We start from the raw sequence: 24175 nt of genomic DNA on the forward strand, positions 1-24175 counted from the left end.
GGATTCCAAGCATTGAGGTAGATGTTTGCTCAGAATACATTCAGCATACCTGCTCCCTCTCAGAGGTATCCCATTCACACTGATGGGATTTCTACTTGAGGACCAAAAAGGAACCAGAATCTTCTGCTTCACATAATGATACAAATTACCAATGAAAAAAAAAAAATAGAAGTCTTTCTTGACCTGTCTCAGCTCCTGATATTCAGCCTAATTTTCCCTTGCTCATTTTCAGCCCATTTATTCCTAGATAAACCCTCCGGCACTACAGTGAATAATCCTCTTCTCTCCTGGGATTCAGAGTGAAAAGGGAACACGTCACTCTATGACGGAAAGAGCTGCCAAAATAAAGATGCTGGTGAGGACTGAATTTTTAACATATATCTCTTTCGGGGTGTGAATAGCACCAGGATTCAGTAACAGGGGCCATGTACTTCTAGGTCACCAGGTCAGATCTGACTGCATCCTCCAATAATTTTGACAGCCTGCCATCTGTGATGTAAGTAGCAGGTGTTCATGTGAATCTTGGTCAATACATGTCTACTAGCAAGGCTTGCATTTCTAGAAAACCCACAATTTTTAGCAAGCAGCACTGAAACCTGCTTCTGGACTTGGATTCTCACTGCCTTAAGTGGACAATAGAGTCATCACAGCTTTAGCCAGTGTTTACAGAACAAAAAAACGCCAACAAATAGTGCCAGAGGCCTGTTGGATGGCAAGCAGGAGCACGACACCTTCTTCCAAAACAGGAGGCTGAGGGAAAGCAATGGAAAAATATCTGCCAAAGTTTTAAAGATGACGAGCTCCTTTGCTGTCTCCCTGTTTTCTGCACATGGCTTGGGGAGATTTTTTTTTGGAGACGACAGCAACGGCAATCACATCAGCACCAATGCTCACATGAGAGCAGACAATGTCAAGACTTGAGCTGCTGAGATCAGACTGCTTCTGCTTTAATAAATACGGGAATTAGCATGCAGAGACTGCACACAGCGCAGCCTCTCAAAAAAGAAGTGTCACCTTTTTTGAGAGTGTCACCTTCAAACTGCACACAACAGAGCCAGATAAAAAAAAAAAAAGTAGGACAGGAAAACTGACTGAAGTCTGTCCATAGAACCCAACACTTCAAACAGCCTGTCCTCAGTGTGGAATGAAAGACTTTATTTAACAGTTTATCTGTCTACTCCAGAAATAGCTCCCTCAGAAAGCTCCAGCCATGGACAGCAGGTCTGAGGCAAAGCATTATTTACTCCCAGAACCTCTGGCAAGGACTGATCCAAAGCCACACACATAAGCAGGAATTTGCCAAAATCCTTACAACATTGTGATCTGCTAAATCCCTGAAGCAGGACATTCTTTGTTGATTTGTTTTTAAACAGACTACAATGCAAACCAATTGACCAGCTATTTAATTGTAGCTATTTAATAAACCTGTGTTTAAATCAGTAACTCTTCAGGTTCACTAGAGGTGGAGGGCACCATTCCCTCAATGGCAGCAGTTACCATGGCATCAGTACTACAGGGTTAGGGCATTTGCCACCTGTCTGTAGTTGGCACTGTACCGAAGGCACTAGCTAGCTAGTTTGGCTAGCATGGTTTCAGCAATAGTGCCTGATGGGGCCACTCTGGGGCAGACATCAGTGTCCCAGCCAGGCCCTTTTATCCCAGATTCTGTGGCCTAAAGACCTATATAAACAAAAATTAAGAAGCAGAAGGTTTCTGAATAATATCTCAGAAAATCTTCTGAATATTTTATCATAAGTACTTAGATACACATTCATGGAAGCCTGGCTTATTCACTGTAGTGTATAATCGAATCCTGAAGGGATACCTGAGGACTAATTGGTTTTGTCTGTGTTGGTGTCTAGTCATTGCATGAATCAGGCGATGCTGAATTTCCAGCTCAGACTAAGAGCTCCCTAAAGATAGAGAACCAGGCTGCCTTGTCTGGCCGTGTAAGTGGTTTGGGTTCAGAAGTTCTTCAGCCCATGCATTATTACTGACCCTTCTTGCCATGACAGTTGCTAGTGAGGAATCACCTCACACAAACAACTTGAGTCAGGGCAGTCTGCAAATGCAACGAGGAGGAATGAAGCAGGGACTTAATCTTCGTTTGAAATGATCTGGCGCGGGAGGTGGCTATGGTCAAGGATCCTGCGCCTGGGCTATTCCTCTGCTAGTGCTGAGCCACACCTGTCCTGATATCAGGATGGGAGGCTTATGAAAGGCCTGCCAAATCTCAGCAGTTAACAAGAAGCACTAACAAAGAACTAAGAAAAAGATGTAAAGCAGATACAGTTTCATTGTTACGGCTTTATGCAGCAGGGAAGGAAGACAGGACTCACCTCTCCCCATTAGCACCAGCTGTTGTAGAGCCTTTTGCAGGAGGCAGAATGCAAAATATATGTGCACCCATCTCCTATTCTTCCCTCCCATTTGTTTTGGGGCTAGATCTTCCCCAGCTTTGCAGCAGTGCATGAAACTTTGTTCTGGGGTTGCTTCAATGCAGTTTTTCAGTATCCACATGGGCAGTTGTGAAGTCTCAGACGGATGAGGTGTTCCACATCCTACCGCAGGATGTGTCAAACAAAGCAAACCCATTTGTTTGCTTTAAAGCCCTGAACCTCATGCCTCAGGGCATAAGTTAACTATCTGCAGGGTTCTCTCTAGAGGGAAGGTTGGTTTTTTTTTTTTTTTTTTAACCTGATCCTTCAGCAATGCAGATGTTAGTAGGTCTGTCATGGAGTTATTCACCTTCCTGAGCATCAACTACAAGTGACAGCAGTTGGAAACATTTGTATTTTTGGTACAAATCTCATCCTGTATCACATTAACAAAAGTTAATATAATCAATAGAGCTACACTAACATGGCAACAGAGTCCATTGCCAGCACTGGCACTTGAACAAGGAGATTTTTACCTATTTTTTTTCCAAATACCAGCTTAAAGTCAATGCAGCAACTCCAAAGTTTATCTAGTTTCTCAAGTGCAACTTGCATAGATACATCCAGAGTAGCTTTTTACTAGTAGGGCAGCACCAGAAGCTGCTTTACCAACTCCTTTGTTAGCTGTTATCTGGAAGTATCAACCTTTAACTTACTGTGAGCTTAGTAATCCTGCTTCTCCCTCTTTGCTGCTGCTGCCCTTCCTGCAATGCAAGTCATCTAAAATGAAATGGCAACTTCTCCTCTGGACAGGAGAGGTGGGCTGGCCTCCTATGCATTTGCATCTGCTTAGCAAACAGAAAGATGAACTCCACTCATCACCTGCCACATGGAATCCTTATCAAAGCAAAGATTGCTAGAGGGGAGCATTTCATTAAGACTAGAAATTCTTTTGGGAGCACAGTCACAAGTACCCTGACATATAAAAACGTAAATAACTTCATCTAGCGAGACAGCTAACACTCGGATGGAACAGAAGCACTTTGTCTGGGTTAGATAAAAACCAATAAATAGCACATGTCTAACTTCTCCCTGTGCATGAAGATTTTGAAGTCCAGAAGAGGTCATTGTAAGTTATGACTAAGAAGACATTCAGTTGCCCTGCTTGTTAACCAGAACCTCTGTAACTATATGGAACTAAAGCCTACAAGCTCTCTCCCACCTGAGCAGCACCTTATTCTGTTTATTTGGTGATGCTAATTGATGGAAAGGAGTATTTCGTTAATTAAGGCATGGCAATATATCAGCTAGAGAAAAACCAGAAGGAATTCCATACCACTGAAAAGTATCTTAATGTAAAGTAGAACGGAACCTGGTCCCTCTAACCTATCACCACTCAGCCAACCACATTTAAAAAAAAACAACTGATTTTTGTTGCTACATCTCTTTGTATACTTGCTGAATGTCTCAGACTTTGGAATGCAAGACTGGGCAGGAGAAGAGAAGTTCAGTATGTACAGACAACATTAACTTTCACAGTTCATTTCTTAAAGCAGGAATGAATGCTGACAAACACCACCTGCAAAGCAAGACGCAGAAAGAAGAAGATGGGCTGTCAGTCATGAAATAGCCTCCCCTCTTCTATACAAACACTTATTTATTGTACACCACAGTGAGAAGCTCAAGCACAAATGGGACAGTAAATCTACACAGCATTTGCAAGCTCTAGTTGAGACTATTGTATTCAAAATATTTGAATACAACTTCATCCACAAACTCAAATTCTGTTTTCTAATTCAGTTCAGCTACAAGAGGAAGAAACTGCCAACATGTGTTTATGAAATAGCCGGTGCTCCCAAGAATCCAGACTTATTTGGGACACTGATATAACTAATAGTTTAAAAAAGAGAATCTGCCAATACAACTGTTTTCCAACATGGCCCACAGATCAGACCAAATTCAATCCTGCATACACACAGAAATTATATTATACATATCTCAACACAACAGAACCTGTAGACATAAAATGAAACACTGAATGTGATCCCCTGTATAAGTTTCTGTTTAAAGCATCAAATTCTTTGGCATATACCATATCCTATACGGCCATATAAAAAAAGTTCAAAAGGTAAGCGTCTATTGTGATTCTGTCATGACTCTTCTTTGACCGACAGTTTGAAACCCTTTTGAGTTCTGGGGCTTTTGTCACGAGGTGGTAATATATTCCAAGAAGAGAAGGAGCTCGAGTACAGACAAGACTAGGCACAAGGCATTAGAGATACACACAAGACCAAGTTAAATAAGCTACTTAAACACAAGATGCGAATTTGGCAATTTCAAAAGGACAATAATATTCAAAAAGGCAACAATCCAAGATACAAGAAGCAAAACTTCTTAAAATGACCTAATCCCACTGCTGTTTTAAGTGCTATATTTATTCAAATGTACCCCATCCGGCTCTCAATTAACTGCTTTCTCATTTCCAAATGCAGGTCTGCAGTGCAGAGAAGTGTAATTATTTACACACCACTCCATCATTGCCACTACTGTCTGTACTTCTAAAGCATCTTGATTACTCTACTGATGAGCACCATGGAAATGTCTATAAATAATCATCTCCCCTCATTAAGTTACAGTTCATGGAGTGGGGAAGGATGATTTTCCTTTGTATGTTCCTTTCGTAAATTTTATCGTTTCACAACAGAGGGAGTAACATGCCTCTGATGACACTCAAAGAGACAGACTGTCAGGATTCTTGTCAGTATTTCAGCTGCGAGAGGCTTGCAGTTCTGTATGAATATTTTCTCCTGAAAATAAAGTACTGTTTGTCAGAATTAGGCATTCAAGACTGTTTTTCTAATGTCAGATTCAGACATGCAAAAACCTTCAGTATCACATCAGAAGGTCAGACTTTATGGAGCAGTATGTCATGGAAACCTTAACAGCAAACACTGTGCTCACAGCAGAAGCTTCTGGCTTTAGCTTGCAACACTAAGAACACACATGGGGGGGGGGGGGGGGGGGAGATTTCAAATGAACTTATATTAAAATACAAACATTGAGGGAAACCTTCCAATAAGAACAAAGCACTGGTAAATAGATTTGATCCTCAGGGATCTCCAACAATAATTGATGCCACAAATATCAAACATTCCATTACTGTCAAATCACAAAATCTCATTCCTCTCATTAACCGCAATACTAAATGCACATTTGCATGCAGTGAAACTGCTGGTGGTAGCTCTCTAACACAATGAAATATCACGTCATAAAATGGTGAATTTTAAAGCCAGTAAAAGAAGCTGAATGGGGTGTCTTCACTCACTGAAATCAGATTCCTGCAACAAAAAGCAATTGTGAAGTTCTCACATTGCCCCAGAGAACAGAGTACCAAGGCACCAGTTCCCATATGGGTATCAGAGCTTGCTATGAGGAAAGCAAGGTTGCCTTCTATTTTGGGATTCAAGGAGAGTCATATATCTGTGGCTGCTATGGACAACAGTTTGCAGTAGGAATTGCTAAATTACCTAGATCTTTGAGCCCCATGCTCAGCCATGTCCCCGTGCAAAGCAGCGACTCGAGCACTGGATCGCTTTCTGCCCTGCAGCAGCATTTTCTAGGCAATCTGCAACTTAAGAACAAGCAGCATTTCCCAAATTTCTGCTTAGGAATTAGCACAATTCCACAGGCTGGTCCAGCCAACAGGCCATAGGTGTAGTCCAACTTATCATCTGATTCAGTCTTACTCACAGTGCTGGAGAGAAAAACTATTCTTACTCCTGCAAATAGTTTAAAGGAGGAGAACAGAATGGTTTGACAAATTCATGAGGCATTCCTATTTCCACGCTCTGTCCAAAGCAGCACCTCACCTCCAAAATGTTGGCTATTTCAAACAACTGAAGCCATTTAGTGGTTCAGATTAAGATCTTGATCCACAACTGTCAGTGCAACAGTACTCTGTCAGCAGGAGGAGGCAACTGCTTTCAGGTCAGATCCATCCATTAAGTTCTTTTTTAAGCTGCTGTGATTCAAGATGCATGGTCTTGTGCCCACGTATCATTTTCCTCAATGAGGAAGGATCACTTGTCCCTCCCCTCCCTCTTCCCCCAGCCACTTTCAGGGTTCCCAATACATCGCTCCCTGTATCACTGCTTACTTACAACACACTGCCATACTTACGGTCAGCTTAGCTGGAAAGTCACCCACCCCTGTATAAGCTATACAACTTATGAAAAAAAAGTGCTGAATATCTGACAGGCTAGAATGACATGCTACATTCAAGCTCCCAAACACTGCGCCTGGACTAGGACACCTCATGAACAAACGTTTGGTGCTAGAAGGACGAACATTTTCATTTGTAAAGGCTACATGTTTGAACACACTGCCTAGTGTTGGCAAGGTATTTGAATATTTTTTTCCAAAGATAGGAGCAAGAGTTAATTTAAAGCAACAGTGGCAAACCCTAGAATAGCCAGTGTCCTACCCCAACACAAGAGATGGAGCAAGAAAAACAGATGCAAAAATAAGATTATCCCTCAGTTACAGAAGACACAGAACTATTAAATTAAGCTCAGAATTTTCCTTGAAAAAGAATCTAGCTCTTCCCAGTCCTCAGAGTTATCCTCCACATTCCTTTAAGTGTTCTCATAGATACGGTAATACGAAATGTCTTATTGCTGTATAGCTGCTAATAAGAGACAGATGTGTCATTCAGTTCCCAGAAAATGTAGACATGAAGCACATTATGATGACCCACTAAATATTTTTGACCCAAATCCCTTTCTGCATGTTATCTCTTTATACATTTAGTCAAGAAAATGCAACACAGTTCCATACTTTTCCTGCTAATTACTGAGCTAGCCAAAAGAGCATGCGTGGATCAACTGCTTCATCTTAGCAAGGCCAAAGCAAGTCAAGCAACACATTCACTTAGTGAATCCAAAGCTTGAGAGCTCTTGCAATTACTTCAGAGCTAAATCAACTGGTGGCTGTGAGCCGAACTCCCCATGTTATTTATTTAGCTAGTCTGGAAGACATGCACTGCACACTGGCGCGCAGGACGAAGCATCTGTTTCATTCAGACGGTTGGCTGCATTCTTTACTTGATATTAATATCAGTGAAAATTTAGCAACTTAACCACTGGCATGGGAAGTCTGAATTTTAAGCGAACAGACGGCAGTGATCATCTCAGGTTAATTTTAGGCTTCAAAAATTGCTCTTAGTCAGCAAAGTGTCAAGATAATAGGAAAATAAAAAGGCAACATCTGTAAAATCTCCTACCTGTTTCCCGTCCAAAGTATACAGCTTTTTGACCACTCCTGTCTCCAGCTTGATAGCTTCAGTGATATCAGTGAGAACTTGCTCAAACGAATGGGCAGTCTTCTTGTTCAAGAGAACACGGACTGCTTTCCGGGGCTTCACCCCGCTACGGATGATGGTTACCAGCTTGGGCCGCACAAAATCTTTGTTCTCCTTTGCCTGGGCGCTGTTGCTGCTGGCCAGAGACTGAGGTGCTTTCTGGTTGGCAGATGTCTTCACATTGACGGACCAGTTAGGATTGACATTCTTGGTGTATTCCACCTTCTTGAAGAAGTTGTCGGATGAGCAGACATAACTTTCACCTTTTGAAAGAAATAAACACTGGTCTAATTCTACAGTTCTTACCATTAGACTCCCGAGAAACAGAAACTATACATCTTTCTCCCATTAACCATGCAAAACATTACTCATTCTTTTCATTAGAACTTCCATGTCAGCTTGTTATTAAAAGTCAATTTTATAATGTTTATGCTTATTTGAAACATAATCTAGCATTTCCTGAAAGTAAGCAAGTCACACAACTTGCATCAGCAAATACACACCATCACTCAGTCATGTGAACCAGGGGTTAAACAAGATTGAGAATTGTAAAGTTATTAGGTACCTGAAGATGCAACTAAGCTGTCTAAAAGCTCCTAACCACCCAATTCATTTGATCACCTAAATTATTTTGTAAATCTGCCAGCTCCCTCTCCATCTTTACAGACCTAGCTACTACTAGTCTGTCACCCCTTGCCAAGATGGTATCAACATCCATCCACAAGGTACCTCTTTTGTCAAGGCTGAAGAATGATGAAAATCCAGTACTGAATAATCTCTACCAAAAGCAGCTTTGATAAAGCTAGCAGGCAGAACAAATATGCTTCGCTGTAGTGTCAGTGGTCTATTAGAAGTCAGACCTACTGGCAGCTGAGATAGAATACGACACCAAATACCACTGCTTGCTTTAAAATGGCTGGTACCAACCAAAAATATACTCAATCCAAATTTAGACATACTAGAGAAGGGTTAAATGTTGCACAGTCGTATTAGTAATTCACAAAATATATATATATATCCCATCCAAAATTAGTTTCAAGCTTTGTCTGTAATTTATAGGATCCTATCTACCTAAGGTTTTAAGATCACCTTAAAGAAGGATTTGTAGGATCTTCTTTGGGGCCTGCAAATCTGATGGATCCTAGAGGACTTATTACTAGAATGAGACTGTAAAAACGGTCTCCCTAAGAGAATGTAGCTGTCTAGTCTGAAATGACTCAGGCTGCTGAGCATTTGAGGATGCACTAAAAAAAAACCAACAGTCATTGCTAGAGGAAGAAGCTTTTGTCCTTTGTCTCACCATTAGATAAAATTTTAATAGGAACTGAAGGCATAACATGGGTACCTGTAGGATCTTAGGGAGTTTCTTTTGGTACTTTATTGGACTGATCTTACAGAACGAAGTTCTTTAAACAATGTGATAGCTTTTAAATCAAAATATAGATTTAACTATTTTGAATAAGAAAAAAATCCTTCTGCAAATACAGACTAGCTGCATTTCCTTATCAGTTACCTACTGCAAACTCTGTGGCCTGGATAACTTTGAAAAGTCTGCCCAGCACCTGAACCTTGCTTTCTACTAGGGGATCTTCTAGGACAGGATCTGACGTCTAATCAGCCAGGGTATAAATATGTATTTCCAAAGAGCCCACCAATTTCCACAAAAAAAATTATGGTCCAGGCATGTAACACATACCTGGTACACAGTGTTCATGTAGTATTCTTCAGCTGACTAAATCGCATTTTTGATGGACATACTCCTATGATCCCTTCAAAGACTACATGGAAAGACCACTAACAGATATAATGCCATAGAAGCCTTTTAATAGGCTTAAAACAAAGGGATACATAGTACTTATGTCCTTCCTACTGCTCTGTTTGATTTCACTAGCAGCCATTGAAACTATGCGGAATGATTGTTAGTTTTTTTTTTTTTTTTTTTTTTCCCCTGACTTCATATCCTGTTTGCCAGAAAGTGGTGAGTGCTCGCAGTGATTACGCCACCACCAGCAGCTCTTCTGTCTCTGCAGCCGTGTAGTGACCGAAATCATTTATCACCAAGAAGGAGGTATTGTTTTCCCTTCTGAAGGAAGAACAGAAATACAACAGAAATACAGAATGCAGAAAGCTGGCTTCATGATGAACACTATTGGGCATTTTTTCAACTCGTGTACCCCACACTAACATAACCCCATCAGGAGGCTCCGGTGGCCTGACCAAAGAATACCAATCTATATTTGGGGCATGCATGCTGTCAGAAAAAAAACTCAAACTATGAAGTTCCCATAGCTGAAGCTCCTTAGTGTCTCACATTTCTCAAATTGGACGCAACAGAAGCACAGATACCCCAAAGTGTTCCATACATTGTAAGGAATTCTCACTGGAAATAGATTGTTTTTTTCAAAAGCACTCAATTTGATAAATCTTTCTCATTAATAAGTGATAAGCTGTGGTTTATCTATCTGCTTCAGCCAAGCAACATCTGGTGCGGAGGGGGCCCGTGCTTCTCTTGTTTCATAACCAAGTGTGAAGCACAGCAAAGAGTTTGGGATGCTCAAATTGGGGAATTAACTCTAAGAACCTGAGCCTCCCTGAGCCAATAACTCCCAGGCAGAGGCGGTTTTGGAAGCATGCTCAATGGAACAGTAACATGCTGCTTTGAGAAAAGGGATTCCTGTGTTTAAATGCAATACTAGGAATAAGTGACTTGAGTACTACTCTTACCTCTGCCCCAGGCATCCCTGTGGAAGCTCCTGACCTGTGCCTCTGCTTCCCTACCTGAAAAGTAGAAGTAGCACTACCTGCTACTGAAGGGCTGCCAGGCTTGACCATAAGCTGTTTACATACTTTGGGTTACAACAACGAAAAATGTATGTATTTGTGCTGTGTTCTATAAAACCATGAGGTCTTAAAGTATATTTTCTATGAATAAGTTCAACATTTTATATTCAGCGAAAGAGATTATTGGTCTGTTTAGTAGAGCTAGCTGTCCAGTGTATTTAGAACAGCACACACTGAGGGCAATAATGGCATAAGACAATACTCCTCTCCTAGACTTTGTTTCCACAAATGCAGTATTAGGTAGTTGTATACACACTTTCAGATTACACTCACAGTCACAAGTGGAAAATCCAATTAGCTCTTTTTCACTTTGTTTCATGTAACCAACCCCTAGCGGATATTTTATTGAATTCTAAAACCGGCCCAAAATTTGCTTGGAGTGACGTGGCTCTAACCTTCAGAATAGCAGTTCTTCTCAGCATCATTTCCAGTTATAGCAGTATAGCTCCAGGGAAGAGGCATTTCCTTCTTCCCCTGACCTACAGATGTAACCTGAAGCATTAATTTCATTTAAAGATAACTACAATTTACGTCTTTCCAAACCCAGTTTATGGCTCTCAAATAATAACCACCTAACTGAAGTCCCTCAGTAAGACTTTTACCATTTGCCAACCTGGAACATTTGCTATTTTACTTCCTACAGCTGAGTTTTACACAAATTTTACCAGAAGGTAGTAGCAGGATCAAACAAAAATGGTCTGAAGTCACAAGAACTTTCCAGCTTTGAACACATGTTGTGGCCAGAGGATCTCTAAGGAGAGAAATCTCATGGGGGATATTTCGATCAGAGAGGAGCAGTTTCTTTGCTATACCCATCTGTGCTACACCTACAGTGAGAACTCAAGGTGTACAGCTCCATCAGAAACGTACCTGATAAGCACAGCATGGCTGTAGAAGTGCACAGCATAACAAAGAAAGGGGAAGAAGCAGATATGAGATTCAGACGAGCAAAAGAAATGGCTCCAAGAAGTACATTGCTCGCCAGCCCTGAATATAAAAATCTGTGCACAAATATTTTCAGGAACACGTCTTTAGACAGCAAGCAGCTGTGTACATGTGCAGAAACACAGCTAGAAGCCATGAGAAGGTATGATGAACAGCCATTTCACTGCTTCCAACAGAACCCTGAGCAGCAGCCCCAAAGAGAGAGACTCGTATGAGAGCTAGGAGGCTTCAGTAAAAGCAAGAAGCATCCCTGACAACACCCAAACTGCTGCTGAATACTGCACTGCAGGCATGACACCAGTGGTGATAAGGACAGCAGCTTTCTCGTGCAGTGCCAGGTCAGTGCAAGATGCCCTTTCTGCGAAGCCAAAGCCCTGCAGGATGACGTGCACTTGGCAACACGGCAGCGTACTCCAGAGGTGTCACTGTTTCTGTTGTGCCACCAAACCAGCCAAGGCATTTATTTGTTCCTTCTGTCCTGCCCTAAGCAATAGATGGACTGCAAGCAGAGCTTTGACCTTAGGTCATAATCAGCACATTTGCTATTTGAAGCCTTGGCTGGTATCACACAACTGTTCTGGCTACAAATGCATTACATGTTACTGTGCTACCAACTTGATAGAAGCACAAGGCGATTATTCAGCTCCTACAGAAGGGATGATCTCAGCATAGATAAGGTTTGCCTTAGAGAAGGTTTCTTAGTGAGATTCTAAGCTCAAGATGAGTGCTAAGCCTTCAACCCTCTTAAAGCAGCTCTTTTTGACAATACTAAATACGACAGGCTGTGCTTTCAAAAAAGTTATCCTTTCTCAGCATGCACCAGCAAGTTTTGCATGCACCAGCAAGTTTTCAAGTGTAATGAACTACGTGCAGAAGTGGAGAAAAATTGGAAAAGCTGGATTGAGGCCATTTTGAAAGTGTAACTGCTAACAGTTATTCCAAAAACTGTCTCTGTGGGCTGCAGTCAATTATTTTGGTTGTTAGCTCTACTGCCTCAAAGTTTAGACTGTGCTACTGTGCCCAGCTTTCGTGTTTCATGGGATTTACCATTACTCCAGTAGGAATTTAATGGACTGCATGCCTTGCAGAGTTCACTATATATTGTGTTAAAGCAGGCCTTTAAAATCAAATGCATGAACTTCTTGCTACTTTATGCATTAAAAATTATCTTCCTCTGCTTCAAGACCTACTCCACCATAGCAAAATGAACCGTGGAAGAGCTTCCTTCCTCTGGCTGTTCCACAGGGAGCTCTCCCATGAGAGAAGCACCTTTTGTTCTCTTGAAAAAAAAAAAAAAAAAAAAAAGTATGATTACCAAATTGCCTTCACAACCACGTGATGCCCATAAAGAATTTTTCATGTCAGGTTACCTGCAGGGACCATACCAGTCCTAGTGTGATGGCCAGGATGAGCAAGGAAATAGAACCACAAGAAGGTGTTTTGTTATAAGGGATGTAATTAGCCAAGCTCTTAGGAAAACAGCCATAGAAAACAATCCCACAAGTTACCAAGGCTTCAATATTGGATTACACGAGCTTCAGCTTTCCATGCAAACTGCAACACACACACATTGGGTGGGGACATCGATATGCTTCCTACAAACCCCGCACTCCCAGCGCACACCAGGCACTGTACAGCTCCAGGGTGGAGCCTCTCCTGTGATTACTTTAAACGCTCCTGGACAAGATTTTGGAAGACTCCCTGGGGCATGACAGGATACAAAAGCTTGGAAACACTTCCTGGAATATCTCACACAACCCAAGAACGTTTGCACTTAAACCCCACTGAGCAAAACAAAAAATCCATTCAGCTTTTTGTAATGTTTAAACTGAGGCAAAAACTCATTTCAGACTAGAGCAGCCCAGCATAGGACAAGGGCATGAATCCACGATGTGGGCACTCCAACCACAACACAAGGGGAGCTCTGCCCTGCCTAATGGCCTGAGCACACCGGGAGCTCAGAAGGGAAAATCTACAGCTTCAACTACTTGTTGTCTCTCAAGTATTAATTTTCATCTACAGTCTGCATTTTTGCCTTTACTCACCATGCCTATACTATATTTGGATTCAGTAAATGCTTACTTCACACTTATTTCTGACCCTGCAAAGGACCTTTTCTTCACATGAAATCATCCTCTAGAAATAGGTCCAACGTCCACTTTTAATAAAATAGCTGAACCATGCAAGTACCTGAAGACCTCTGACCAGACCCTGAAAAAGACTCAGGAAACAAATGAAAGCACTTGAACAAGAAAGCTCAGAGCTCTGACTTCCATCTTTTTCTCTTACAGAACTAGGACAAACAAGTCAGGCTGCCCTTCTGCATCTCAGTTCCTCAGCAGTAATAACAACTTCTTCCACCTTGACATGTTCAGACTGTAACTCCCCTGGGCTGGAAGCTCTCTTCGTACACATTTGTATGGTGCCTTGCACAGTAGGATGCCCGGTTTGGTCAGTGCCTCTAAGCAGTGACAAACATTAACCTGGGCAAGGTGGGGAATCCAGCTTCTGGGGGAAGTGTCAGTTCCCCGCTTCACTGAAGTATCACAGCCTCCACCAGGGGTGAAGTTAACTAAGGGCTGTGCTGACTTCAACTGCCAGGTGTCTGCCCTGGGCTTGGGCTTCGGCTCGAGTCACAGCTCACTGTCCTTTGCATTATGTCAAGAAAAAGCTAGTGGGGCCACATGAGAAAGCAGCAGAATTATGGAGTGGACTAAAAATAATCTTTTGTCCCACACAGAGCTCATCTGTGGGACAATGGAGACAAGAAGTTGCAACCCGAGTTCGGAACACATAGCCAAGCATGGAGTTTCTGAAGATGTCTTTCTGCTGAAGTCAGTGTGTAGCATCTGCTTCCACCTTTATCCAGCCCTCCTTTCAAAGAAAAAGAGCAGTCGGAGCTGAGGCATTTGCCTCCTTTGCGTAGGATTTGCCATCTCATTGCAATGGGTCTATAAGCATGTGGGTGCTCAAAATGAACCAAGGAACAAGTCACCCTGTCAAAGGCACGAGGATTTTAGTAGAAACTTGAATGACAATGTAAGCTGCCCTAATATCAACGTGAACAAGGCTGGAAAAGATGGCTGCTTTCCTTTTTATCATCTTTCATATTCAAGTTCTCACAGCACCAGGTGCAGAATTAACTGTTACAATGGTGGCTCAGCAGTAATCTATAAAGGCAACTTCATGTATTTCCTAAAGCCTCAGTCACCAGAACCCCTTATAATATGAAGTTCAGCTGGTGCTCTTTTCCAAGATTCACTTATTGACCAGAACAACTATGCTAGATAGCAGCACTTGGGCCCAACACTCACTCCTGACTTAGCAAAGAGAGCATGCCAGTAGAGGATACTGTTAGCAACTGACCAATAAGTCAGGATCAGCTGTAAGAGGGAAGTAATAGGATGCTGTATTGCATTAAAGCAACATGTAGATTAAGGAAGAATGCAGTCCTAGAAAATGGCAGCATGTACTTGGGCACTATTTACAGATATGTGAAAACCGATGATGAAAACTGGGGGGTCAAGATTAAGACAATGACTGCAGTGATGGAAGACTGCCATTATAAGTGAAAGGGAGAGAGAAAACAATGGTGGATTTTGAGAGAAGGTCACTGGGAGACATGGACATAGACAACTCTGGCACAGGAGGCAGCATGGAACAAGCAGCAGTGACAGGTGAGAGCTCAGCAGGCAGCAGAAAGCACTCCATAGTTGGCAGAGTCCTGGTGGGCCTCCAAAATGAGGTTTTAGGGTTCAGTACTGGAAAGGACCAGGAGGCACATCCCAACTGATGGGTAGGAGAGATGTGATCAGAAGAATAGGAGAGATTTCACTCGTTCCATTTCGGACGGATTAGGAAGTAAAACATTTATCCAGAACTTCAGGAGAAAGGCCCCTAATGCCAGGTGAGGAAAGCCTACAAAGTCTGGCTCTGGAGACCAAAAGGGTTACTTCCAAGGACCGTTTAATTAGTAGCACACTGAGTGTTTTTGTTGACCTGAAATACATGCTGTCTCAAGGTTACTGACATTATGCAATATCACCCCTCTACCCTACAGAAAGAAGTGCACTCAGGCTACACCATATACACATTTTTAATCATGCTGAAGTAATCAAGTATGAAGTGTGATGTGAAAGAATATTAGTAATTTACCGGTGATTGCAGATCAAACGGAGATTAACCCCTCTTTCATGACTTTTTTTCCTAGGTTCTACTTGTTTATTGGAAATTACAAGAATAGTCACATTACAACAACTTAAACTGCTTTAGATGCTCTCAGTCCCCAACTAGAAAGCTAATTTATATGGGAAACATACTGTTAGTACCCATCCTGTGCTTGTATCCCACAGTGTAAATACTCTGAAGTTCTGTTCCCATGTGTACCTAGCACACAGTTATGTGAACACCCAAGCTAATAGAATAGCTTACCACAAGGTTGGCCGCAACCACAGTATTAATAATCAAAAGCAACGTCTCTTCAAGATTGCTTTTCTACAAGATGCGTGGGGCATTCCAGCAGTACGGCAATGTTATCATTAAACAGTCAATAACAGCACACAGATCTGCTGTTGCATTTTGAGACACTGGATTCTTTTGTTTTCGTTCTGCTCATTGTATTTTCCTTGCTGATGCTCTGCTGGGGATACCGCAACACAATCCCATTCTGGTTTCTGTGACATGTCTTCAGTGCTGCTTCCAGCTACTGCTTTGGCAGAACCCAAATGTCAGCACATCCTGCCTGTACCCCAACCAGTAAAAATATATATTTTTTTTTCAAGAATTAAGTACTTATCTGCAGAAAGAAAAAAGTGAAAACCAGGTATAATAATGAAAGGCCCGTTAACTTCTGACAGAAAGCAGGAAGGGTGTAAGAGAACTGCATTTTCTCCTATAGAGTTACTCCTGAAGACATACACAAAACCTAGGACAAGCAGGACTGAGAGCTGTCATTAGAGAAAGGCTGTAGCCATATTAAAGAGAGCACAGAAACAAAGAACAGAATCTCTAGAATTAAGGGAGGCCACACCTCCATTTGACAGCTGTATGGTAACTCAGCTGAGAATAACTCCACTAGGACTGCGTCAGCTCTCTGAAAGACACCAACTTGTTCCCAGTAAAAATCTACGAAAACTGGTATCATTCCATTGTGTGCTTTTCCCCACAAAGTATCTTGGGGAAATGAGTATCCCACTTGCAGATAGAGAGACCTAGGGAAAGAGGCTCAAGTCAAGGTCACACAATGACTCGCTGCTGAGGCTGCCCCTGCAGTTCAGTGGCTCACACAGGCTCACAGCCATTGTCTTATTAACAGCAAAAGCCCTGTGGTTTTTCTAAAGTAGCCAAATCAGCCAGGTGATCTGCTTGGAAGGAAACAGACCAGGGAAAAGCACCTCTTTTCTTGCAATAGGGTACATCCACACAAAGGATGGAGTATTTGAACCGTTCCAGGCAGAGAAAAGCAGTCGCTGTGGGTGTCCTCCACGCACCCTGCTCAGGCTGTGCCGCCGGCAGAGCACGGCCACGCAGCAATTTCGTCCTGGGCATCCTCCTGGCAGCACCCACCTGCTGCAGAGGGAGCTCCCCACACACAGACACAGCTGGCACTGAGCTCCATGGGAGCAAACTCATCCCAGACAGAAGGATGGATTTTTGTCTCATCCTTCATCCCACAGCCTAAGCGATGCCCAGGGGAACAGGCAACACTGCCAGCCCCTCTCGAAGCAGGGAACGCTCAAACCTGCCCTGAGCATCCCCTGCACACTCACATCTTCCACTCATTAGATGCCTTTCCACAGTTCCCCACAAACCTACCACAGCAGCCCACCCCACAGCAGCCCCTACCGCACAGTCTCTGCAGAAGCACTCCCCAGATACACCCGCCTACACACCCCCCATCTGAACGCTTGTACCTCCCCTCCATACACAGCTCCACACAGGAGCCCCCGGCACTCTCCCTTTCACACACAGCCACTGCAGTGCACCGTGAGCATGAACCCCACCAAGGAATCCCAGTGCCTCCTCTGCAGTTAACCTTCCTTGCACATTCTTCCACACAAATGTATAAATCCCCAAATTTTGCCAAGTGCAACCCCCTAAAATCCATCTCTGTGCACATGCTTTGTTCATTAACCCCCAACACACTGCGCGAGCGCCCGACACACCCCTCCACGCTCCCAAATGCGGCGTGAACCGCTCACACACCCCTTCCACACCCCCACCATGGGCATCCTGCATGAACCCCAACACTCTACTCCACTCCCAACACCCCTGCACAGCACAGCCCAGCCCACGCCCCCCCCACCTTGTGCATGAGCCCCCCGATGCACCCCCCAGACTTCATAAATCCCTGCCACCCCCATCACACACACTGCATGAGTCCACCCACCGTTACACACACGCTGCATGACACCCCCAGTACCTCCAAGCCCAGCAGATGACACCCCCAGCACCTCCCCTTTCTCCATTCACACCTATCCACCCCAGTGGGACCCCCCCTCGCAGCCTGGACAGACACAGGGACACCCTCAGACAGCCCCCTGAGCACTGGATACAGCCATGTCTCGCCAAGAGAGATGTCGCTTGGCGAGACATCTGCTCCAGATTAAGTGTGCCAGGTGCTCCCCAGGGGCTGCCACCTCTCCAGGGGTACAAGGAGATTGGGCAGGTTCAGCCCAGAGGGGCAGAAGCATCCCCGAGCCCCTAGGAAACATGACCTTAGCAGCAGACTGAGTGGTGCAGCCCCCTCCTCACCCCGCCTCCTCACTGCACCAGGCAGCGATGCTAATTACCTTCCTCCAGCTCATCCATGCTCCCGATCTTCCGCGCCCCATCGATGGTGTAAATGTAGCGGACTCCCTGAGGCAGGTTGATGTTGTCGGACAGGGAGCGGGTCAGGTCAGCCAGGAGAGCATCAAAACTTCGGAAGCGGTCAGAGGACACAGCGTATACAATCCCCTTGAAGTAGCGGTCCCCGTTGCGATAGAAACGCACCTTCTTGGCTTTCTTCTCATTGCTCAGCGCCTGTAAGGTCCTGGTTCTGTAGAAGCTACAGTGAGCACTGTGAGTGGGGCTGGGCAGCCCGTTCATACGTGAGCCTCGCATGTTTCTGGACGCCTTGTCTCTTTCGTCAAAGTGTCCAAAATCAAGTTCCATAGTTTGGTGAACCCTAAAGATTTGAAGCTGAGCAGGAAGATGGGGAGAGAAGGAGTGTGAAGGGGACAGGTTAGAGCCAGGCAGAGCCACAAGCCAGAGAAAAACAACACTAACGCAAGCGCTGTGTCTGGAGCAGGACAGATGTATTTGGGAAGCGTCCCCTCCCCTGACCCAGATTTGTATCGATTCTGGGGGCTGAGGGTAGGAGTGGTCCTCGCGTTTTGAAAGGGATCCAACTACTGGGGGCAGGGAACACATTTCTAGAGAGCAGTCTGCTCCTGCACCTGGGAGTTTTCAAAGTGCAGTAAAAGGGGACTCGGGGCCAAAAGGGACACATGACAGTTGCAGCTCGGCCCCAAAAAACTCATCCAAACACCAGTTGGCAATGAATTAAACCTCTGAGCCCTGTGAGGTTTCCTTTGGCAACAGAAAACAAGGAGATCCCAGTGAGTCAGCCCTTCAATCTGTCGAATCACGGAAGGAACCAGAGCATCTGAATATTTAACATTAGAATAAACTGGCATTTATGAAAGAATGGTCACAGGGGAATAAGCAGTTTCTTTGTGACAGCCTGTTCAATAAGGGTTAGCAATGAGATCCAGCCCACCCTTCCCCCTATCCGCAGCCCCCTCCTAGCCCATCAATCAATTCCCAGGACCAGCCTACATCTCTAAGAAGAAATGACTGGAAAGAAAAAATCTGTCATTGAAACGAGGCTTCTATGAGCTCTTTTCAGCAGCCTGAGCCGCTTCTGAATTGCATTTCTGCTCCCGTTTAATGAGGAGGAGAAAATAAAGGGGCTATTTCCAACCCCCTTCCAGCCTTAAGTGATTTAATTGCTGGAAGTGCCCCTGCCCAAGGGACACGCCGCCCCTGCCAGCTCACCTTTCATTGTTCTGAGCACAGGGGGCTCCTAGCACAGGGGAAGAGCAGCGAAAAGCAGGGACTCGAGCTGACAGTCATTAATCAGGAATTTCTGCATAGCCTTTAGTTTATGCCCAAGAACAACCTTCCTCCCGCACCAAACCCCAACACAAAAGGAGGAGGAATCCCCCAGCCCTGCAACAGAAAGATTTCCACTCCCTTGGCACAGCCAGGAACATGCAACTCATGTATGTTGCTTGCATGTTAACACGGGGCAGAAATTGGATTCACAGCCCGCACTCGGCAGCCAGGTATAAATGTAGGAAAAGCTGTTGCTATCTCTTCCCCGCCCCTCACATTTGCCAGAACTGAGCTGCTTGCCTGCATTTTACAATGTCACCGTGACCTGTACGTGAAAAATCATTGTCCCCAGCCTGCGGTAAAGCAGATGACAATGCAGGCAATCCATAGAGAAACCCCAAGTTCAGAACGTTTTCCCCACGATGCTAGCTGGGGTAGATTCAGGCTTGTGTCATGTGCTGAACAATGAAACATCCAAGCAACTCTGGGAATGAATCAGAGGATGCAGGGGTTTTGTTTTAAAAATGCTCTGCAGATGCTGCAAGATACTAAGAGAAAGATTCCTCCTTCCATCTGACATCTGTTACTTTTCTGCATGCAAGTCACTCGAAAGAGCTCTACTCACCGGTTTTCAGCGCACAGGGTGGAGATGCTGAGAGAAAGAAAACCAGGCTCACTCTGCCTTTGTTGTCTGAGCTCCAAGCAAGAAATTCCTGCCAGGGTGGATGAGACGCCTCCTAGGTCCTAGTGCCTTGTTCGATCCCTTCACGGTAACTTTGCCTCGGTGGGTTTTACTCTATCATCATTCAGCTGCTTGTAGTCTTCTCTGTATCTGAGGGGGGGAAAAAAAACAGGGTGTGTTCTTTCCAGCTCTGGATATGTTAACAGACAGGTAAACAAAGAGTTTAAAGGGGCAAGTTTGGAGCCTGTGTTCTGAAGGGAAAAAAATTCTCCTTAGCTCTAGCTTCACCAAGAAAGCATCTGGCCCCACTGAAAAAAAGAGCTTAATTAGACTGATGCACCAATTTTATAGGATTACCAGTACAGGGAGGTCATGGCTATAAGCCTACGATGTGTTACGATGCTGGCACAGGACTCCAGTGTGTTAGGAAAGCAACTAAGAAAACAGTTGACCAGTGGCACTGAGCCCAGTCTTGCTGCTGTATGGGTTTTACACAGCATTCATGGTTTACACTGGCAAGCAGGAAGGGCCAATTCACTTGGTGGTTCCGCATGCAGTGGCCCTGAATAATTTTTCTCCGTTAACATTGGACATAAGCCAAAGCCAGAGCTCTGAATTCATTCAAGTACCCAAAGGGGTTGGGGATGGAGTCAATCACCACAAGCTTAACCCAACGGATTCAGCCTGGCTCAAATCCCAAACGAAGAGAAGTTTGGATTCCACTGCAGAAGGATTCAGCTGTCGCAAAATCACAAGAGGCTCCTTCCCTGAGACAGCAAAATCTTTCACCTGCTTTCTGGACAAAGATTTCCATTCTGCCAGGGGAAGAGCAATACTGCGAGCCCCGCTCCTGACCCTGCTGGTGCTGGTCCCCTCTTTATGTTAGAAAAGAATAAGCCTTGGAAATGGGAGGGTCTACCCATCTGTAGAAGGAAATCTTTCCTAACAATGCTGTGTCTGTTTTGAGTGAAAACATCAGATTTTGTCATTCTGGCGCATTACTCATTTATACAGAAAAATTTAGTATTTATTCCAGCTTTGTCTGCCTTGTATATGACAGTCCAGGAATGCTGACAAATCCACTAAAAGCTCCTCTTTGTTTCCCCAGCAACTTTCACACATGACATTTGTAAAGTTTTCTTACTCCCTGAAACCATCCTTTTAATCATATAAGGTTCCTCTGCACCCTCTGCAAAAGCTGTCAGCTGCTCCCCTTTGTACTTGGTGGGATCGCTAAAGAGGAAGCCACAGATCTGCTCTCCTTCCTCAGCAATTAACATTTGAGGGGACCACAGGAGAGAGCAGGAACTGTGCTTCTCAGGGCATGTCAGTAGGTCTCTACATGCAGATGCAAGAATTCAAGGATTCTCCTTCCCATTCCCAAATTAGAAAATATCTGGACATGCATCACCATGTGCTTAATCTGTCCAGGATTATCAATTCTTACCTATAGGACTGTTGTAACTATACATGTATTCATATTTTTTAAATGCAAAGGTACAAATTATTATGCATGTGCTAAGTGCAGTAGGAGCAAGAACAGAGAAGAACAAACTTAGTCTTCAGTGGTGCACATAACAGACACAGAAGAGGCAAACTGTTTGGGGTCGTGTCTGAGGCATCTGGATACTAGTCAGGGGCAACGTGGCAGGATGACAAAATTCATGAAGTCAGTGGAATCGTACAACTTATTTCCCAAGTATGACTTGTTTGGGGCATGCTGAGGACAGCACTAACAGGTAGCTTTTGACTTCTTTCCACATTTGAGACCATGCCCACTGGTAAGAAGATGAAGTGTGTCTATATGGACATGCTTGCTTAGGACACTGCCAGAAGCTTTTTGAAGCATGGGCACTTGCTTTTAAAAGCATTCAGATTTAAGCAGAACTACTCTGGCAAGAAACCTGGTATTTGCTCCTGGGCTACACAACATGGCATAGAAATAACCCTTTCTTGGTGAGTGTAAGGGCCTACTTCTGACTGGTTTTATTGGTCAGGCAGATGAGATACTTCAAAGACCCCAAGGAGTTAATGCTGGTCAAAACTTACTTCAGAAGAGAATATCCTCTGAGACACTAATCTGAACCATATTAGGCAGCATGAGATATTGGGAATTGGAAAATATCTTCCCATCAATAACTTCATCTAGATAAAAGGGAAAGATAAATTTAGCTTTTCAGATTAAAATATCTGCTTTAAATCAGGTGAATCATCTTTCCTCCAGGAAGCTAGCATTTAAACTTCTGCCTGTGTAACTAAATCTGGAAGAAGACGTGTTTGTTGACATTGCTGGGCAACTGCGGTACTTTGGAGAGGAGCAGACTGCAGGTAAAAGGGATTTTGTGACTACTTCTCTGCTAACTTCTCTACATATAAGTAGAAAATCCAGTTTCTATCATCACAAGTCAGTCTTAAGTTCTTTCTATGTCAACACCACCACCCTGTTGCTTTGCTATACACCATCCTGAGCTCTATAAAATAATTCTATCTTGATAGCACAGCACGTTTTACCCATCAGGATGTAAGTTTGGGTGATAAGCAGCTGAAGTCTGGCTGCACCACAGATGAGAATTCTGGAAAAAATTAAATCAAGCAATCATTGCTTTTGAAGGAAGTCTTGGATCATCGTACTCCAGTCAGTCTATTTAGATGCACGTTTAATTACTTTTCTTATTTGAACCTCTGTGCTTTTGGACTGCTTTCAAAATGTCATCCTTGATCACTCCTTTCAAAGCCTTGTTTGATGAGATCTTATATGCCAAAGCCCCCTGAAATCACATGTGATCATTTCAGGGCTCTGCTAAATGTGTCAGAGCAGTCAAAGACTAAGGCCCATAAGGCCAGTGGCTCACTCTTGACCCTATAGAGCAACAGGCTTTAAGCCTGAATTTTCAGAGGAGCTGACAGTTCCTTGAAGAACTATCCTGTATTAACCTATAGAGTTAAATCCCTCCTACATGATACTGAGAGCTAATAAGCAAGGGGGACTTGGCAGACTTTCACCACATAACATTTGTTTCCTTTGGAGATTTATTTTTACAGGGACCACACACATCTGAAAGTCTTTTAAATACCAATGCTAGTAAGCCAAAGTCAGCTTGCTGCTGGGGAGAGAAGGGTGGAGGAATACCTCCACAGCATGGCTTCACCACTCCGAGCCTTGTAACCTCTGCAGAGGCGGTTCAGACTCAAGTCACAGCCTGAATCTTTAAAAATCCCAGGGAGCAGCAGGGACAAAGCTTTCTGCCTGGGGAAGGAGGAGAGGGTGCAAGCTGAAGCTTCCAACTGTTTGGCTGAGCTCTATGGCCACCTCCAGCAGCCAGACTGTGTGGGGCTCCTCACCTGCACCTCCCAGCACCAGCACCCCTCGGATGGGACTTGTTACTGCTCTGGAGCCGGCCTCCAGATCCCACCAGCTGTGCTGAGTCAATGATTCCGTGCCGTAGCCCTGTACCCTTGGCAAACACCTCTCAACTTCAGCAGATTACTTTGGCTTCAGATAAACTTCTGCTGAAATTTGGGAGAAATGGGCCATGCATGCTCTGTGGGATCAACAGTACGCGTGCTGCAAGTGAAAAGGCCGTTCCCTGGGCTAATAAACCCTTTGTAAGTATCTGGAAACAATGCAGCTCATAATGAGTAATTCAATGACTCACTGAAGACATTCCCTACACATCCAGATATGAAAAAGCACTAAAACACACGACCGTCATTCAAAGAAAACCTTTTGCACTGGGTTTCATCTGGCTCATCCCCTCCCTATTACAAGCAAACCATCTAAATCAATGTTTTTCTTCTGCAGCTGAAAACAAATTTCCTGATAGCAGAAAATGCAACACCCCCACCACAGTACCCCATGTTATCCCATAC

General features: G+C 44.0%; 1 protein-coding gene across 6 annotated transcripts in view; it reads right to left on the reverse strand.

Moving 5' to 3' along the window:
- Window positions 1–20455, reverse strand: part of DCX (doublecortin) — a 79626-nt gene extending 59171 nt beyond the window's left edge. For 2 of the 6 annotated variants that reach the window (XM_035541568.2, XM_035541566.2), the window contains exons 1-3: window positions 20249–20392; window positions 18315–18705; window positions 7660–8000 (exon numbers count right to left, since the gene is read on the reverse strand). In XM_035541568.2, coding sequence (XP_035397461.1) covers window positions 7660–8000; window positions 18315–18678 — 705 coding nt within the window. In that variant the 5' untranslated portion in view covers window positions 18679–18705; window positions 20249–20392. Of the gene's footprint in view, window positions 1–7659; window positions 8001–18314; window positions 18706–19563; window positions 19699–20248 lie in introns of those variants that run through there. The other 4 variants (XM_035541569.2, XM_035541570.2, XM_035541567.2 and 1 more) reach the window with 4 other exon arrangements.
- Between the last annotated feature and the right edge of the window lie 3720 nt (window positions 20456–24175).

Source organism: Cygnus atratus, chromosome 13 (genome assembly GCF_013377495.2).
Source record: "Cygnus atratus isolate AKBS03 ecotype Queensland, Australia chromosome 13, CAtr_DNAZoo_HiC_assembly, whole genome shotgun sequence".
Taxonomy (NCBI): domain Eukaryota; kingdom Metazoa; phylum Chordata; class Aves; order Anseriformes; family Anatidae; genus Cygnus; species Cygnus atratus.